The sequence below is a fragment of the Schistocerca serialis genome, chromosome 2, assembly GCF_023864345.2.
Source record: "Schistocerca serialis cubense isolate TAMUIC-IGC-003099 chromosome 2, iqSchSeri2.2, whole genome shotgun sequence".
Taxonomy (NCBI): domain Eukaryota; kingdom Metazoa; phylum Arthropoda; class Insecta; order Orthoptera; family Acrididae; genus Schistocerca; species Schistocerca serialis.
Window position 1 is genome coordinate 580,180,809 of NC_064639.1, and position 19,560 is coordinate 580,200,368.

Below are 19,560 nucleotides of genomic sequence, written 5' to 3' on the forward strand. Positions count from 1 at the left end.
GCATATGTGTTGAAAGAATAGGTCATGGGCATACCGTCAAAATTCAATGTCCAAGAGGCACAATATTTCAGAAAGCAACCCTGTTTCCATCATTAGGTGTGCTGACAAACTGACCCTTAGGATTGTGTGAGTGACTTATATCCCCTCCCTCTGCATTCTGATGTATCATTGCTTATGCCGTCCTTACTAGCTGAGTTGGTGGTGGTGTTGATGGTGGTGGATGCAGAGGCAGTATCAGAAGAATAGCTGCTGGGGCTCCACTCACCTCGGAAGTCATCTTGTTGCGTTTGCAGGGACCGATGACCTCAGCAGTTTAGTCCCATAGGGGCTTCTTGCCACTAGCTCATTGTGTTTGCATAATACCTCGTTCTTCTCCTTCTCCAACAGCGATTTTGCAGGCCTGGCTGAGAATGTTACTACAGTCCCAGTTTATCAGCTGGTCCTTGTTTCTTATTTGAATAGCTTCTTTTATGACATGTCTGCCCTCCCCCTCCCCCCCCCCCCCCACCCCTCCACCCCAATGCGCGCACACACACACTCTCCTGCACACACCAGTGGCTGCAACACATACAATTTCCTGGTCTCATTATTGTATGTCTTATTCATTCTGGAATTTTCGTTGTAATCAAATTATGTATAAGAAATTTTGAATGATAAAATCTTAAAATAAAATTTTCATATAACATTTTTGTCATCATAACTGAGTTGATTTGAGGGATGAAATTGCTATGGTGTTTTTGTGCTCGGACTGCAACACTTTAACTGTGATTAATTGTTTTCAGGTTTATGCCTGGGGCTATAATGGTGTTGGTCAGCTAGGCATTGGAAATACCTCAAACCAGCAGACACCAGTGAGAGTGAAAGGTATTCTTTGCTCTGTTGTGATCACAAAAGTGGAATGTGGTTATTCGCATACATTAGCATTGTCAGATATGGGACAACTGTTTGCGTGGGGTAGCAATGGGTATGGTCAACTGGGCACTGGAACAAAATCAAACTGCAATTCACCAGTACAGATTGCACAGGATATTGGCAGGTTAGTTGGTGTATTATCTAATTGCTAATTATAACTATAAAATGTAAAAGGTACTTATGTAATTAGTTTACAGAATTAATAATGGATTTGTCATTTATCGCTGTGCGACTTGGATGGAAATGGTGACTTCATAAATATAGTGTCCTGTATAGAATGATAAGAAACAGCAATCTCTCATACTGTTGCTTTAACTATTTTTATGATCTTATATGCCGTTTAGGGGATGATAGTTACCAATAAATTGTTGGTGATAAAAATGTGTAATAATGATGGCATTAGATATTTTTATCTCCATAAATCTGTCATTTATATTTTTTGTTTTACTTGAATGTGTTCTAAAGTAGGTGCTGGGAGATGGTACATGCCACTATATTGTACACTCACCTGTATATGCAGTTTATGTTAATGTGGACTCAATCAAAAAACAAAACCCACTTGTATCACTGCTATTTGGAATCGAGAAAGTCTGCTGCTGTGGTAGACCTGTGAAGCAGTTCTAGGCGCTTCAATCCGGAACCACGCGGCTGCTTCAGTCGCAGGTTCGAATCCTGCCTCAGGCATGGATGTGTGTGATGTCCTTAGGTTAGTTAGGTTTAAGTAGGTCTAAGACTGCGAGACTGATGACCTCATCTGTTAAGTCCCATAGTGCTTAGAGCCATTTGAACCATTTTTTGAATCAAGAAATGCCAACATATCATGTGCTGACAACTAACCTGACACTGATGGGTAATGGTAATAGGTATTGCTTTGACTTTTAAGAGTTTTATTGTTGTCCTAAATCCTTGAGAAGCTGTTAAGTACACACTGAGATGTTGATCTAAACCATCATCACACCTCATGTTGCATGGTAAGATTCATATCATATCAGCTTCATTTCAGTAACTTGCTTCTCCGTATACACTGAAGAGCCAGTGAAACTGGTGTAGGCATGCGTGTGCAGATACGTAAACAGACAGAATATGGCACTGCATTCAGCAGTTCCTATATAAGACAAAAAGTGTCTGCCACAGTTGTTAGAATGGTTACTGCTGCTACAATGGCAGCATCAAGATGTAAGTGACTCTGGACATGGTGTTACAGTTGGCGCATGAGTGATGGGGCACAGCATCTCCGAGGTAGTGATTAAATGAAGATTTTCACGTACGACCATTTCACAAGTGTACCGCGAATATCTAGAATCCGTTAAAACATCATATCTCTGACATTGTTACGGCCGGAAAAAGATTCTGCAAGAATGGGACCAACGACAACTGAAGAGAATTGTTCAACATGACAGAAGTGTAACCCTTTCACAGATTGCTGCAGATTTCAATGCTGGGCCATCAACAAGTTTCAGCATGCGACCATTCAATGAAATTTCATTGATCTGGGCTTTCGGAGCCGAAGGCCCACTCGTGTACCTTTGATGACTGCACGACACAAAGCTTTACACCTCGCCTGGGCCCATCAACACCGATGCTGGACTGTTGATGACATGGAAACATGTTGCCTTGTCAGATGAGTCTCGTTTCAGATTGTATCAAGCGGATGAATGTGTGTGGGTATGGAGACAACCTCATCAATCCATGGACCCTGCATGTCAGTGTAGGTCTGATAAAGGGTGGAGGCTCTGTAATGATGCGAGGTGTGTGCAGTTGGAGTTATATGGGACCCCTGATACTTCTAGATATGACTCTGACAGGTGACGCATATATAAGCATCTTGTTTGATCGCCTGCATGCATTTATGTCCATTGAGCATTCTGATGGACTTGAGCAATTCCAGCAGGACAATGTGGCACTGCACATGTGCAGAATTGCTATAGAGTGGCTCCAGGAACGCTCTTCTGAGTTTAAACACTTATGCTGGCCACCAACCTCCCCAGACATGAACATTATTCAGCATATCTGGGATGCCTTGCAATGTGCTGTTCAGAAGAGATCAGCAGCCCCTTGTCCTGTCACGGCCTCATGGACAGCCCTGCAGGATTCATGGTCTCAGTTTTCTCCAGCACTAATTCACATATCAGTTGAGTCCATGCCACATTGTATTGCGGCACTTCTGTGTGCTTGCGGGGTCCCTACACTGTATTAGGCTTGTGTACCAATTTCTTTGGCTCGTCAGTGTATGTCGTGGCATTATTGCCTGTCTGAGTATTTTATGATTAAACTATTCTCTATCATGGGGGAATTCTATATTTTTTGCTTGTTCAGGATACAAATTAAAAGGGAGTAACACAAAAGTGCTGTTTAGACCAATGCTGTTTGTTTATTTTTTTTGTAAAAAAACTACTACTTATTGTAAAAACAAGATCAAACAAATGTAAAACTTGGAAACATCCAGATTGGAGAAAAGGAGAATGGCAGCTGGGTCATGTATTTATGGACAAATTCTTCCACAGAGAAATCTACAATGTTAAAGTGTTAAGAGGGGTAGATACAGGTTCAGATCATTACATTGTCAAAATCAAAATTAAGTTCACACCACTAAAAAGAAACCAAATTGCAATAAACGAAAGAGAAACTTCGATCCCTACCAAATAATTAGAAATGATAAATATAGAGAAGTCACGCAAAACATAAAACTGACAGATAATTTAGAAGAACTGGTTCAAATTTTCGGGCAACAAGCAGAAAATTTAGCCCCATTGAACCCACCTAAAAGACATGTCTGGTGGAAATCAGAATGTGACAAAGTTCATGAAGAAAGACGTAATGCACGGTTAAAATTTCAAACAGACAAAACAGAAGAAAATGCAGCCAACCTCAAAAATATAAGGAAAAAGTTCACACAGATTATCAAGCAAACCAAGATACAATCACAGAAATATCTAATCAACTCAATAGAAGAAAACTGCCACAAAACGAATTCCAGAAACTTTATAAAATGTTTGGAAGACAATTACAAAAATTTGCCCCTCCCATGTTAATGCTGAAAAGGGAAGATGGAAAAATGGCACATGACGACATGGAAAATGGTGAAATCATGGCAAAAGCATTTAGTAAACTTTTCAACTGTGAAGAACCCCAGGAACTTTTAGCAATTACTACAGACACACCTATCAAGACTCTACCTGGCCTCATAAATCCTCCAACAATCAAAGAGGTGGAAATGGCACTTAGAGAGATGAAAAATTATAAGGCATGTGGAGAAGACCAAGTTTTTGCAGAAATGTTGAAGTATGCCAGTGATACAGTTCGAATATCCTTACACATAGCCTTAACAAAAATCTGGATAACAGAAAAGTTTCCCGAACATTGGACCACAGCCATAATCCACCCAATCCACAGAAAAGGAGGTAAAAACAACCCAACAGACAACAGAGGTGTCTCTCTCTTAGACTGCACATACAAGATTTTCTCAGAATCCTATAAAAGAGGATCAAAGAGCAACTAGAGGAAGAATTAGGTGAATACTAAGGAGGCTTCAGACCTTGGAGAAGCTGTGCAGAACAGATCATCACTTTAAAATTAGCCATAGCATATTACAAGAAATGAAATAAACCTCTTGTAATAACCTTCGTGGACTTCAAAAAAGCATATGACTGCATCCATAGACCTCCAATGTTAAAAATATTAAGAAATTTTGGGCTCCATACAAAATTAATCAAAGTGATAGAACTCACCTTAACCAACACTGTATCAAAAGTCAAGTTCGGGGGGGAACTCTCTGAGTCATTCACCATAAAAACAGATTTAAGACAAGGAGATTGCTTGGCACCCCTGCTGCTCAACTGTGCTTTAGAATACGTAATGAGGGAAAGGTACAAGACTAACCCAAAGAGCATCCAAATTGGAAGACCCCAAAGACAACATAAGTTTAAGTTGTCTAGGATTTGCTGATGGCCTTGCTCTCTTGTCCAACAGTATTCAGGAAACCAAACAAGTTATCTCACTACAGGTAATAGCACAGAAAATTGGGCTTGGAATATCCTTTGAAAAAACAGTCATCATGTTAACTGACTCACCACTCATAAACAAAATTGCCATAGGAAACCAAGAAATCAAAATTGTAGATAAATTTAAATATCTGGGAGAAATCATAACATATAACCTCAATGAAAAACCAACGTGGCATAACAGAATAAACAAATTGACTAGACCACAATATATCATCAAGAACATATAAAACAAAAAGAGCCTGTCAATAGCAACAAAATTAAAACACTACGAAACAGCCACTCAACCAGACGTAACGTACACAAGTGAAACCATCTTCAAAACAACTAACACTGCACAAATAGGCAAAATACTCAAAATAGAGAAAAGAATCATCAGAATGTTCATCAACAAATCATGCCAGAAAGATGGACACTGGAGAGTAGCTACAAATGAAACAGTCTACAAGGAAATACAACCGGTAATGAGTACAATCAGGAAGAAACGCTTTTCATTTTTTGGACATATAATCAGAACATCAGAGAACAGGATCATCAGGAGAATAATAGAAAAATTGTGGAATAGTAAGTGCAACATTAAGTGGATTGCAGAAATCAAAGAAGATATGGATGAGCTACAGATTACATTCGAAGACCTAAGAAACAAAACTGACAAAATCAGGAAACTCACAGATAAACAAACCAGACTGCAAATGAGAATCAACAAACAGACAAAAGGAAGGGTGATTTCCAATGAAGAAAGAAGGATGAGATCTGGGAGAATGAAGAAGCACTAGGCTGACAGGAAACTGAAAAATTCTTTGTATAAAGTTGGCTAGAGTGGTCCAATGAAGGCCATAAAATGAGTTACAAAAACAATATCAAACAATGGAAAATCCACAATGGAATTAGACCATACTATGAAAAGGACAGATTGCTACTCACCTTATAGAGGAGACACTGAGTCACAGAAAGGCACAACAAAAACCCTACTATACATTAAGGCTTTTGGCCAAAATGCCTTCTTCTAAAGTAGAAAGCCACAGACTCATTCACAGAAGTACCATTCACACACTCACATGACCTCTGTCTCTGACTGCTGAGGCTCAGCGGCCAGAGACGTAGTCATATGTGTAAATGTGTACGTGCTTTCTACTTTAGAAGAGGGCAAGAGCTTGAATGTATTGAAGGAATCTTGTGGTGTTGCAGTTCTTATGTCCATGCTTGCTATGAAAATAGGATGAGGAATTTCGCTTTATGGAAGACAGCTTTTCAGTTTTATTTTACCCAGACATGTTCCAGCACTTTCTGTGCTATCTTCAGGGGCATTATTTTTTTCTTACTGTAACACCACAAGATGATTATTTCTATGCCAAGCCAGGCATACCCTTCACAGCTCTTTAACAAATTCCAGATTATAATCATCAAAATTCAAAAAACCATACTCAAAATAAAATTCAACAAGCTGTGTTTGGCTTATAAAATAGTACCCAACAATCTAATCATAACTGTAAACAACATGTCATCTACAGAACAACAGGCAAAATGTAAGGCTCAAATTGTGTGGATAAAGCAAGATATCCAGTCTTTGTATTCAAAAAATCAGGCTCTGAATATATAGAGAACTGAATATATATAGAACTAGAAGCCACATAAAGTATCCACCATTTTTGATGAATTAATGTACAGGGTTAGAACATACACAGACACAATAATAGACAGAAAACATACAATCCAACAAAAAAAACTCACTAAAATGGTAAACCCACAAACACCTACCAATCTCATCCCAAATGTAATAACACACCTTTCACAAAAGACTGGTTAATCTAAAAGGGTCCCAAGCATAACATAAACACAATGGTGTCACACAGGACAGTAGAAAATATCATAACAGAAATGGAACACACCATAAACCAACAAGAAAAACTAAACACACCTGAATTCAGTGCAAATCTAAGAAGAGAACTAGTTGCAAAGGAAATATGAAACATAATAAAAGAGAACAAAATCACCATAAAAGAAAACACAAGGACTGCTGAAGAACAAACCTACAGAAAACTACAGAACAAATAAACACAAGAAAAAGCCATTATCGCAAAATCTGACAAGGATAATTCAATTGTAGTCATAAACAGGAATACATAGACAAAACATTAGAATTCATCCAAAGCAACACCACCACAGAATTAAGAAGTGATCCAACAAACTGATACCAAAGTAACACAGAAAACTCTGAAAAACATAGAAACAATTTTTACAGAAACGCGGATTAAAAGAATGACAGAGAAAAATCCCAAAGCCCCGACCCAAAAATCATTGCCTAAAGTTCACAAACCTGGAATACCTTCACGTCCATTGATAAACTTCACCAAAGTACCCACATACTACTTAGCCAAATACATACACACTCTGCTACAGACAGTATACAAATACACTGCTAACAGAAGTTTAAAAAACTCAAGTGATGTAATAGGAAAAAATATGAAATGAAAACATACCAAACACAGCAACATTAATTTCACTTGACAAAATTTCCATGTACACACACATCCCAATAGAAGAAACCATCAACATCATAGAAAGAAACCTCCAACTACAAGGAAACATACCCACAACAAGCGTACAAGAAATATCAGCCATACTCAGGCTCATCCCAAAGCAGAACTACTTCATATTCAACAACAAATTTTACTCTCAACAAGATGGACTACCCATTAGATCCCAAATCAGTGGCCTCCTAGCTGACATTTTCCTCAGTCAGATAGAAAAACAAATTTTTGACAAAATAGTAATACCAAAACAGTACAAAATGATATATCGGTACAGATTTGTAGATGATATAATTTGCTTCATAGATGAACCACAGCCTCGCAGAAAGGAACTTCATGACAACATAAACTCCATCCATCCATAAACACAGTTCACCATTGAAACACAAACGGATGGAAAACTTAATTTCTTAGATCTCACCATACACAAGATAAACAACAAAATGAATTCACAATCTACAGGAAACCACAATCACCAGCACCATTATTCGTAACCAATCTAATCACCCCATAACTCACAAAGAGGCCAACTTCAGATATTTACTACACAGAATGAGCAAAACACCCATAAACAAACATGATTACACACAAGAGCTGAACACAATAAAACAGACTGCACAGGAGAATGGATATGATGCAAAGAGAGTAGATAAAATAAACCACAAAATACAAAAACAAGCAACACACAACCATGAAACACACACACACACACACACACACACACACACACACACACACACACACCAAATCAGCAGACAGTAAACAACAAATGACACACACACACACACACACACACACACACACACACACACACCAAATCAGCAGACAGTAAGCAACAAATGGCACATAATGACTTACAACAACAAAGTCACACACAGGATGGGTAAAATACTAAAGAAACAGGGACTCAACAAAGCATACAGAGCCAACAACCCAATACAAAGCAGATGTGGAAGAAATGCCACCAAGACTGACAAATACAGCCAGTCCAGTATATTCCAACTTACTTGCAACTGCTGTCAGTCTGTATGTGTGTCAAACATGCAGGAGTTCAGAACCAGATATAAGAACATCTCAGAGCACTGAAAAGCAATAGCTCACAGATCACCTGGTACCACACAATAACACCAACAACATTGAAACTGACTTACAGATCCTTAAAACTAGTAGCAGCTTGTACCAAAAATTAACTATAGAAGAAAATTATCACATCCAAAAATCAATATCCCAAGGAAAGAAAGTATTAAATGAGTACACATCACCGCGCAATAAAGCCCTCTATTTGCAATTGAAGAACTATACAAATAACACCCACACCAAAAACTACTCATGAAGGAAAAAAAATTCTACAACAACGTGTAATGGTGGTGAAAACTCTCCTCATGTTTGAAAATTTGTAGAAAGTGATCTGTCAAATGACCATAAGTCACAGAAATCAGCATATTCACCTCGTCAAAACATATGAGAAAATGCTAAAACATCAAAGTCGTAAGTTACACTCAAAAAAATGTGATATATACTCACTTCCGTTCGTAAATGCATAACAAGTGGAGAAATAAAAATTATGTTTTGCTGTTTGTAGGTGACAAGTTGCAGATTGTGTAGCAGACTAGCTACCAATTTAAATACCCAACAGTTTTATGTAAGGTAGGTAATATAATGCATACATCACTCTTTTGCCAATTAAGCTATAACTAGAACTTTAAACATAATGTAATAACAACATACAGTGCGTCAGGTCATTAATACATATCTCAGCTGCGAACTGTAAACAAATGATGTATAATATTTTACAACAATTATTCATTCACAATTGTAAATATTTTGTACCAAAAGTTTCTCTAAATGTTAATATGTAACAACAGTTTTACAGTAAGAAAATAAAATAACCCACTGAAGATATTGCAAAAGTGCTGAAACATGTCTGGGTAAAATGAAATTGAAAAGGTGGCCTGCATAAGGTGGAATTCCTCATCCGATTTTCATAGCAAGCACGGACATAAGAAGAACTGCAACACCACAAGATGCCTGCTATACATTTAAGCTCTTGCCAAAACCCCTTCTTCTAAAGTAGAAAGCACATACAAATTCACACACATGACTATGTCTATGACCACAGAGCCTCAGCAGTCAGAGACAGAGGTCATGTGAGTGTGTAAGTGGTACTTGTGTGAATGTGTCTGTGCTTTCTACTTTAGAGGAAAGTGTTTTGGCCAAAAGCCTAAATGTATAGTAGGGTTTTTGTTGTGCCTGTCTGTGACTCAGTATCTCCTCTAAAAGTGAGTAGCAATCTACCCTTCTTATAGTACTGTCATACCTATCTTTTAGGTTTATTTTTTTATTGTAGCTCCTTGGTGTTTACAAATACTGCAGATTAATCTCTTTCTCTGAATCTCATTTACTTGCTTCAGAAAAATTGGATTCTGTGCTATGTTGTGAAGTGCTTTTTCTTGAGGATAGATGACACTAATATATCCACATTTCACTTAGTTTTTCTCTCTGCTACCTAATTGTAGGTAAGAATTCCTCCTTGAATGCTTTCAGTGCTGAACGAGGGGGAGGGGTGAGGATAGTGCTTGCTATGTCAGTGTCATTTCACGTAGTGACTCAGGCCTGTAAATTGTATTCACATCAGTGACCTCAGTTTCAGCTGGAGATGGATCTGGAGCACTCACAGATTATGTGGGAGCTAGTCAACGTCACGAGTGCACCAGCTGTAAGTCCTAGGCGTGCTTCACTTATTGGTGGTGAGCATGGTGAAGGAATGTTGTGTGTGGCAGAACTGCTCCACTCAAGTAGTATTAGACTTGCTCAGAGAAACTGAGCTTTGTGTCGATCAGTCTTTATTTTTCCCAGCTGCTCATGAGAAATTTATGGAGTGTACAATTGCAAGCAGTAACATTCCCAGTGGTTCAGTTGAATCATCAGTCAGCATATTCATCCATTTGAGCCAACCATACGACTTGTTTTCCTGAGGAAAATAAAAGAAGAATAGGAACAGACCACAGATCACATATAAAAATATATTGATTCTAATAAAATGCAAGGCAATAACATTTGAAATAGTGTCCTCCTCCTACGTAGAAATGGACTGGAAGGCTTCACTGGGGTATTACAATCAATAAAGAAGTTACATAAAGAGACATTGCTTGAAGAAACTTGTGTTTCCATTAAGGCAACAACCTGTTGAAAAGGAAAATGATTGTCAGTACCCAGTTACGGCTTAGTTAACATATTCAACTTCAGCTAGCATGTTGTCACGTACAGAAACCTTATAGAAATTGTAGCAAACTTATAGAAATATTAGGAAACAGAAATAGTGTGTGTTTCCCAAAACATAATGAAAATTGTTACATTTTACATGCTGGTTGTTCTTGAATATCTAAAGGCTTGCTTTATCCACTTAATGGCTGCAGCATTCATTTTGAAGCAAGTGCATTGTTTCAGGTGCCAAAAGTGTGGCTACACCACTTCGGATTATAATGGTTTTGTGGAGATTTTGTAATTGCTGCACACTATCTCAGAATGCCATGCTCTGAACTTGTGTAAATTGCTTAGTTAACTATCCAGTGTGTAGTACACACTGCAGAGTTGTCTTTGAAGACAATACGCATGAACTGAAAGCAATGAAGTTAATATCTTATACAGAGGGAAAGTATAATCATAAGGAACAGCCTCTATTATTTATTGTGACTTTTGATTCAGCCCTGGAGAAACTCTTAACGTTCTGATGACTTAAAGTTTGAGTGTGAATCTGGGTTATATCGGCTTATTCCCCCAAACCACCTTTCACTTCTGTAGGAGACAACTTACTTGGAATTTGCAGCTGCTCCTTTTTACTGGATAGCCAGCTGCTGGAAACCCTCTTGACTTCTCCATCGAATGACGCTAGGCAAAGGAATTTTTAGACTCTTTCTACTTATTTCATAAGTAGACATACAGACTTTACTTTTCGTCAATTAACAATGTATTTGTCCTCCGTACACAGTAAAATTCTTACTTTCCACATGAATATGTAACTTCCTGCAAGTCTCTTGTACAATCAGACATTAGAAACGAATTGAGTTACAGTTAAAAGAAAGTTGGCTTGAATACCATGACCTTTCTTAGCATGAACCACAAAATGAGTCTTGCCTCTAACGAGGTTGCATCAAGAATCTGCAAGAGTACTTTCTCAACTGTTATTGTTTTAATAACAATAGTCAATGACACAATGAGCACAGAGCTGCGCATTAACTCCATAGTTCTTCCTTATACGCTCACTAAAACATCTGTCGATTGCCTGACAGTTACTTGTCAGTGCCATCCAACCGCCACATCTACTTTCTTCCTGCAACTGATTTTAAACCTACACACACAAATGTGATGCGCAGTAGGTAGGATTCCACCATCCCATACTCAATCCAGAATACTGTTTATTCGAGATGGTAGAAGGCTGAGTGGTTCTAGAATTTACACAGAAATTTTCGAATCACTACAAAAAGAGTTGTGAAGATAAATGCAGCAACATGAATTTGACAATATGAAGTAGTACAAATACATGTACTTGTGAGTATACAAGTAGCTGAATAGTTTACCCTGTACTGCGTATCATCACAACATCCACAAAAGCAACACAGGACAGAGTAGTAAGTGCAGTCACTATTAAAAAACCCATCAAGTCCATACACTCATAACAAGACCAAAGAAATATGCGCCAAGCCATAAGATGTGCAGAATTTGTCTGATCGGAATGTTGCTCTCGACCATATGGAACCTTGCGCGTGCACAAGAGAAAATGTTTGCCACAAAACTGGACAACTATTCATTGCAACTTCTGTAGTTTAATGGGAAGGAAAAGGGGTAGATGGAGAGCTATCATCATTAAAATGGCTCCCACCCTACAATGGAACATGAGTGAGGTCAGAAGAGTCTTATGGAAGGATAAAGACTTACCTCGGGAAATTCTGTTCTTGGGCTTGAGAGAGATTCATCTAAAAGTGTGTAACACCCTGTGCAGAGTGGTTACAGCTTGCACGGAAAGGATGACGGAGAGGGCCACAAATGATGAAGCCTTGTTCTTGCATACCACTCCTTGCCTGCCACTCTCACTGTGAACTTGCTAATATAGTTGTAGCTATAGCACAGGTGGCTTGTAGAGTGACCATACATTCACTGTACATACCATCTAAGGAAACTGTAGACATAGAGGCTCTCAATAATGTCATCATATATTTCTCACATCTTTCTCACCTTTTGTACTTGTTTTCATGTGTGCGACATGTTGTGGGACTCCATCACAATATGCACTGGGACTGAACTATTGTGATACTTGCAGTCACAACAACATGAACAGGGGGCAAAGCAAGTATTTCAGTACTGCTGCAGAGATGTTTCCCACAACTTATTTCTCAATATGCCCTGCCATCTTTGCTGATGCTGGTTAGTGGGAAGTTTGGTCTTACTCCAGTGGCCACTTCACAGTCTAGATAAACCTAGCAGTGCTTGAAAAGAAACCACTGAAGTGGGTGTTCAATATTGTGTGCTATACAGTCAGCTGACTGTGATTGAACTGTGTGAAATTTGAAGGAATGGGTGGATTATATTATGAATATGGCAGGTTCAAAAATCAAGTAATTGCAGAGAACTTTGCATCATTTTTGGCAGCAAGGTTAAAAGTTGCCAATTATTGAGGAGAGCAATATGAAATTGTGACTTGTGTTCCTGGGTACCATTAATATTACCATGAAGTTTACCAGAGTATGGGAGACCATTGGGAGGAATTCCTTAGCCAAAAGTCATGGGGAACAAACATAGTGTTTAGTTCACATTTTATAGATTTTCTATGTCATTGTGGGTTGAGAACAGATGACTGATGTATCAACAAGGTAAGGATCATCACCACCATCCACCATCTGGGTATTAGGCTGACTGCTGGTATCAACACAGAACCAACCCCAACTGCCAGACTGAGCAGTGTCTTATGAGTAACAATGGTTCATAGAGTGGCAACAGCACTTAGTGCATTAAATGTATAGATTCTTGTGTAATATGAAGTTATTGGCATGCTGATAGATTTTGAAACCTAACTACAAGGTACAAAGCAAATTGAATTGCATGGAAAGCTAGTGCTTATGGCGTATAAAGTGGCAAAAGTTACTGTCCTTACAGGATAGTATCGTCAACCACCATGGGTGCTAAGGAGTCCCAGAATTATTTAGACATACTATATTGCACTAGGAAGAGTATGTCAGATAATTAATTTTATAACATCTTATGTCTGTGCCATAATTTGATTCCAATATGTACTGATGAGTGTAAGTGGGGGAACAATCTTGGATGCTGTTTGGTATGTCCTGATTCTGTCCTCAGAATCAGATTACAAAACAAGTGCTTCATTAAGAAGCAGATGGACATGCAGTCTTGAATGCTCAAGAGCAATTGAGATAGATTTGGGATAAGAAATTTCTTATCTGCTCGAATTCTTGTAAGTGCATGTGCCCAGCAGAGAAATCATTCATTTATGCACAAGACATCCTCATCTCCCTAATCTCTCAAGTGAAGAAGGTGAATTCGGGGCAATGACCTGGGAGGCATAGCAACAAGGGGACTCACACATTGTGATTCTCCACTACATTCAGTGTCCTTGTTGGAGCACAATGTCGTGCCATATCGAGGAAGAATAGTAGGAAGTGAGGCTAAGAAGTTGTGGTCAGAATCACTTACCCTGGTGCTTGTGTAACTCCTCCTGGCCATGGGAGTGAGGTGAGATGCTCATAACTTGCCTCCAAATGTGGCAGTCTGGCTCACTCTTTCTTTATCCAGAAACAGGAACCACTGGTTTGGAGTGCTTTTAGTCCCTGGCTAGTTGATGAGTACAAAATTAAAAGACTGCACCACATTTTCTAATGAAAGAACAGCCCATTGCTTGGCTAGTGATGTGCGCTCTGTTTTACCTAACAAGTGTATTATCAAAGTTGGTCAGACTACCAACTCTTATCTGAAATCTTTGGAAGGAACACATACTTAAGTATTTGGTATTTTGGCTGACTCTAAAAGCCAGCCATTTTATATTTCCCATATTTGAGCAGATTTATAGCATGTTTTTGTCCAGTTTACCTGTCAAGGTATTATTATTATTATTATTATTATTATTATTATTATTATTATTATTATTATATTTTCCTACTGTCTGATTTTTATTTATTTTGTCTGTAAGTTATATCTGAAGGCCATGCCATTATCAGTGTGTGGAGATTCTAATCAAGGTCTAGGACACCTTAAAGACAACAACTTCGTACAAACCAGTTTTAATCTCTGAAACCTCTGAATTGTGTCATATTGTGTATGTGTTTTGTTTCACAATGAAACTGCCAAATTCCTCATGCCCCTCCCATATTCCCTCCTCCCCCTACCCATTTTCAAGTGTGTACTTTGTGCTTCTATGCAGATTTAAACACTTTTGCAATTTTTTCCTCTGCACAGCCTTTCAATGTGTTCTTTCATTCTATGTAACAACATTGTTTCTTGTCTGCATAAACCTGTTTTTTATCTTTTTGAGTGCTATAATTCTTCTATATACTATATTAATTTTCCTTCCAGAATTTTCTACAGTGATATATTAGCATTTCTGTTATGATAGTTATGCTATAACTGCTTTGCATGTGTTTTCTATTCCTTGGAACCTACACCAATATCATCTCACATCTTCAAAGTGATGCTCCTGATGAGGTGCTTTGAGTGAGCCGAATTGAAGTGCTGCTACAGGGTGGATGCAATTGTTTTCCTTGCCTCTTTATTCTGGTCAGTCAACATTTTTGATTCCCAGCATGCTCAGATCTTGCAGTAGCACAGTTTTTAAATTATTGCCACCACACTGCCTATCTGTTGTTACCCAGCAGTCATAATGGATGATTTGGGAGACACACTGGATGTTGTGTGAAGTCACTATAGTTACTGGCCAGCCACTCTGTGTTTCATCTGCCAACTATTACTGCACTTCATCCTCATTACAGCAACAAACTCAACATCTAATGGTGCTGACATCCATCATAGCATCTCCATACATCTTCCTCTGTCTTTCACGAATGTTATAGGATGTCTTACCTTATGCAGTCAAGAATTCAGTCACAGAATGCTCCTCATGTACGTATGTTGGTGATGGCAGGTTTCTAAACTTACACAGTGGTGCCATCTATTGATGTAGGACACTATTACTGGACTGGGCTGTAGAAAATGGTACACAAAAGTGCACCAAATGTCACATCACCAACTTAATGAAGGGGGGATAAAATGGGAAACACTACTATGACTGGCCCTCGCACATGGATTGCACCCATCACTACAAAGTTTTGTACTCAGAAGGGAACCTCCCCATCGCACCCCCCTCAGATTTAGTTATAAGTTGGCACAGTGTATAGGCCTTGAAAAACTGAACACAGATCAATCGAGAAAACAGGAAGAAGTTATGAGGAACTATGAAAAAATAAGCAAAATATACAAACTTGAGTAGTCAATTTGCAACATAGGCAACTTCAAGGACATTGTCCGTCGTCCCGTGGTTAGCGTGAGTGGCTGCGGAACGAGAGGTCCTTGGTTCAAGTCGTCCATCGACTGAAAAGCTTAATGTTTTATTTTCAGACAATTATTATCCGTCCGTCCGTCCGTCCATCCATCCGTCCAATTCGAGGTAACTGCGCCGTAGTATGGGGACGTCACACCTAAACAAACATCGAAACACACGACGCCAGTCGACTACAGCGCACGGAAGAGAGAGTATTCCTGCTAACGAGGCTCCCTGGCTGGCAGTTGACTGTTCACTACTTTGGACGAGAGTGCATTAAATACGTGAGATGTATTCCGTGGGCAATATGAATCCAGCAAATATAGCTCGCGACTTCAATAACAATCGCACGGTTTTGCGGTTCGGTCGCAAAACACGGGTGCTAAACTTATTACAGTGAACAGAGACGTCAGTGAACGAACAGACAGATCATAACTTTGTGAAAATAAAGAAAGTAAAATTTTCACACCAGGGAAGACTTGAACCAAGGACCTCTACTTTTACAGCGGCTCACGCTAACCATGGGACCATGGCGCTTCTTCGCTCACACCGTCCATGATGTTGCATATCTTCCACATGGACTACTCAGTTTGTATATTTTGCTTACTTTTTTCATAGTTGCACACAACTTCTTCTTGTTTTCTCGATTGATCTGTGTTCAGTTTTTCAAGGCCTATCCACTGTGCCAACTTATAACAAAATCTGAGGGGGGTGCGATGGGGAGGTTCCCTTGTCAGATAGAGCAAAGATGGTTGTGTTAAATCACAATATTTGAGAGTCGTTTTAATTAAGTACTCTAGTTGAGCAATTGCAGTTACTGTCAGTGAGTTGCTAATGTCAGAAATTAGTGCAACAGATTATATAAAATTTCTTTATTAAAAGAGAGCTCCACGCTTTGGCAGTTAGTTGAACTCTGTTTCATCTGTATTTAACATGATATATAGGCCTCAACTCATATTCACCGTTTAATTTCTCATTTGTTTATGCTAACATCTGTGGTGTAACAGGTGATATTCTGTAAATTTTGTTTTTGTGGGATTAATTGGCTCAAATTTTTCCACAGGATTGTTGATATTGCGGCATCGCACTATTCACAAATTTCTGCTGCCATGACGCAGAATTCAACTGTGTATATGTGGGGTTATTGTCGAGGTGAGTGGATGTTACATATCTGCTTCATAATAATTGACGTATTTAATGATTTTGAGTTGTTGCTGTATTAAAATTTCATTGGTATTATGTTCAATCCAGTGGCCTAGTGGTAAAGTTTGTATGTTAGACATCCAAAAGCGCATGTCATTGACTCTTGATCAGACCACGGAATGTTTCAGTATATCTGTAGCCTAGCCTTTACCTCTGTGATGTGAAGATCCACGAGAAACAAGCTGTGGTTTGGCTTGCACTTTCAACTTTGGGTCCCATTTCCCCAGTAGGATTACTGGGGTAGGTTAGCGACACAAGTTGCTGAAATGGCGTCCAGGCAAAAGATGTTCACCAGGCCATTATACCACACTGTTTTTAAATTGGTATTATGCAATAAAGAGAATAATAATCTGAAAAATAAGGGTGTTAGTGTCCAGTGTGATGCCCATTAATGAGGATGAGCTAGTAAAGTTATGGAGTGAATTTCTTAGACACCGAGTTAAGCTATATTGATTTCTTAATAGCACTACCAATGTTTGTGACAACTTCTGGAAATGGGCTTGCTGTTACATTTGATGTCTTCAGAACTGTTGTCATTGTAATTTATTAATTAATAAGTTTCTGGTAGAGTTGCAAATAATATTTCTGTTAGTGACTAGTTTCAGACTTTTCATTATTTCTCAAACTGTTGCCTGAAATAGAAGATAAAATATTGTTAATGATACGTGAGATACAACGTTTTCAAATATTTTGTGTGCACAGATTACAGCTGTGCAATAAATCTGTTGTGGCATACCTGTGTTTGTGACATTTCACTGAACATAATATATTTGTTTTCACATCAGATCAGTATAACAAATTTTACTTGATAGTATTATGATTGTCCTAATACATTAAAAATTTGAAAGGCATCTTTATTTCTTTAAGCCTAGTTTACACGAGGACATTGAGTTGTGCCACTCGTCGCGTGGAATGAATTGCAAGCAAATGGTTTCATGTTTGACTGTAGACACGACGAAACCAGTGTATATTTGAGTTTCGTCGTTTTGTGAGTCCCTGAGTCATGTCTGAAATGAAAGTTCTGGTAGCTGCACTTCGCATGATATGTGATGGAGTTAAAGTTTGTTGCATGGAATCAATGCGTAAGGAAAAAAATAAGAAACTTGTATAGATTCGTGACTGAATGAAGAAAAGACATCAGCTCAGTTGCTCAGCATCCTTGCTGAAATAATTTATAATGGAAGATCCCAGAAGTCCTTTTAATTATCTTAGAATGTCACCAAAACTGTTCAAGTTTTTTCTAAATAGAGTTAATTATGCGATAAGGAATAAAGGTACTGTAATGCATGAAGCACTGTCGCCGGAACTGGAATTATATATCATATTACGTGCATGACAATCGAGAACACTCGGCATGCTATAAGATACGGTTTTAGTTGATGATGACGCTATTTCATTAACACCAATAATTATTAACAGTAACAGTAATAATTATTAACATTAGTAACAATAATTATTTGAAGCAGATTGCATTAAGAAGAGAATGGTTTGCAAGCTACTCTCTTGAAGACAGATCTGTACAGTGGTAATATTTCAAAATTCTAACATGTGTGAATGGGGAGCACTGCAGCGACGTTTTAAATAGATGAATATTGAATTTGTACAGCCTTCCCTCCTTTCAACAATATTCCTTAACAAAGAGTTGGCCAACTTGAACGATGGGATTTTAGTCTTGTGGATGAGAGCATCACCACAGCTAGAATTACACCTGCTTGTATTTTTCTTAATTCAGTTGTAAATGTGCTCCTAACTCAATAAATTTTGCCCTGCAGCTCAGATATTGTCAAACCATCTATGCTATGATCGCACATGATGGTCTCAGCGGCAGCATATTTTTTTAAATCAGCGTTGCTGAAATCCCACAAACACCTATGTAAAGCATAGATATCCAAAAAGCGAACATTTTTCTCCGTTCCCCACTTCGTATTTCAGTTTGTCTACACTCTACGAACACACACAACTTCAAAACTCGTGCAACTAGTGTTGCCAAAGTTGGAACACGCCGAAAGTGTTTAGTTTCACCAACAAGTTGCGCAAACACGAGGCGTGTATGTGCAGTGGTCATTAGCGCAGTTGCCTGCAACCTAGTGTCGTCGTGTAAACTAGGCTTTAGACATAAAAATTTGTTAGATGGCTTCAGTTTCTCTGAATGAAATATACCTTTAACTACTGCATTTTTTCAGAGAACTTTTTTTGTAGCTCTTATACAAAAGGCAAAGACAGAAAAATCAGTAAAGAGTCAAGAACAGAGTTCAGTATTTAGTTCTGCTGCTTTCTAGAGTCCCAGGTACAAGAACAAGTGTGTGGTGTCATGTAGAGCAGTACAATTAGTTGCTTCATTGAATGTGAAAAAATGTAAAAAGGTTTTTAT

General features: G+C 38.5%; 1 protein-coding gene across 4 annotated transcripts in view; it reads left to right on the forward strand.

The window, feature by feature from the left end:
• The window catches only part of LOC126457595 (RCC1 and BTB domain-containing protein 1-like), a 196,652-nt gene that overhangs the window by 69,435 nt on the left and 107,657 nt on the right, over nucleotides 1–19,560 (forward strand). For all 4 annotated transcript variants that reach the window (XR_007585494.1, XM_050094036.1, XM_050094035.1 and 1 more), the window contains exons 6-7: nucleotides 783–1,036; nucleotides 17,050–17,138. Coding sequence is in view for 3 of the 4 variants with exons in the window: in XM_050094036.1 (XP_049949993.1) it covers nucleotides 783–1,036; nucleotides 17,050–17,138 (343 nt within the window). In the remaining variant the exon portion in view is untranslated. The remainder of the gene's footprint in view (nucleotides 1–782; nucleotides 1,037–17,049; nucleotides 17,139–19,560) is intronic.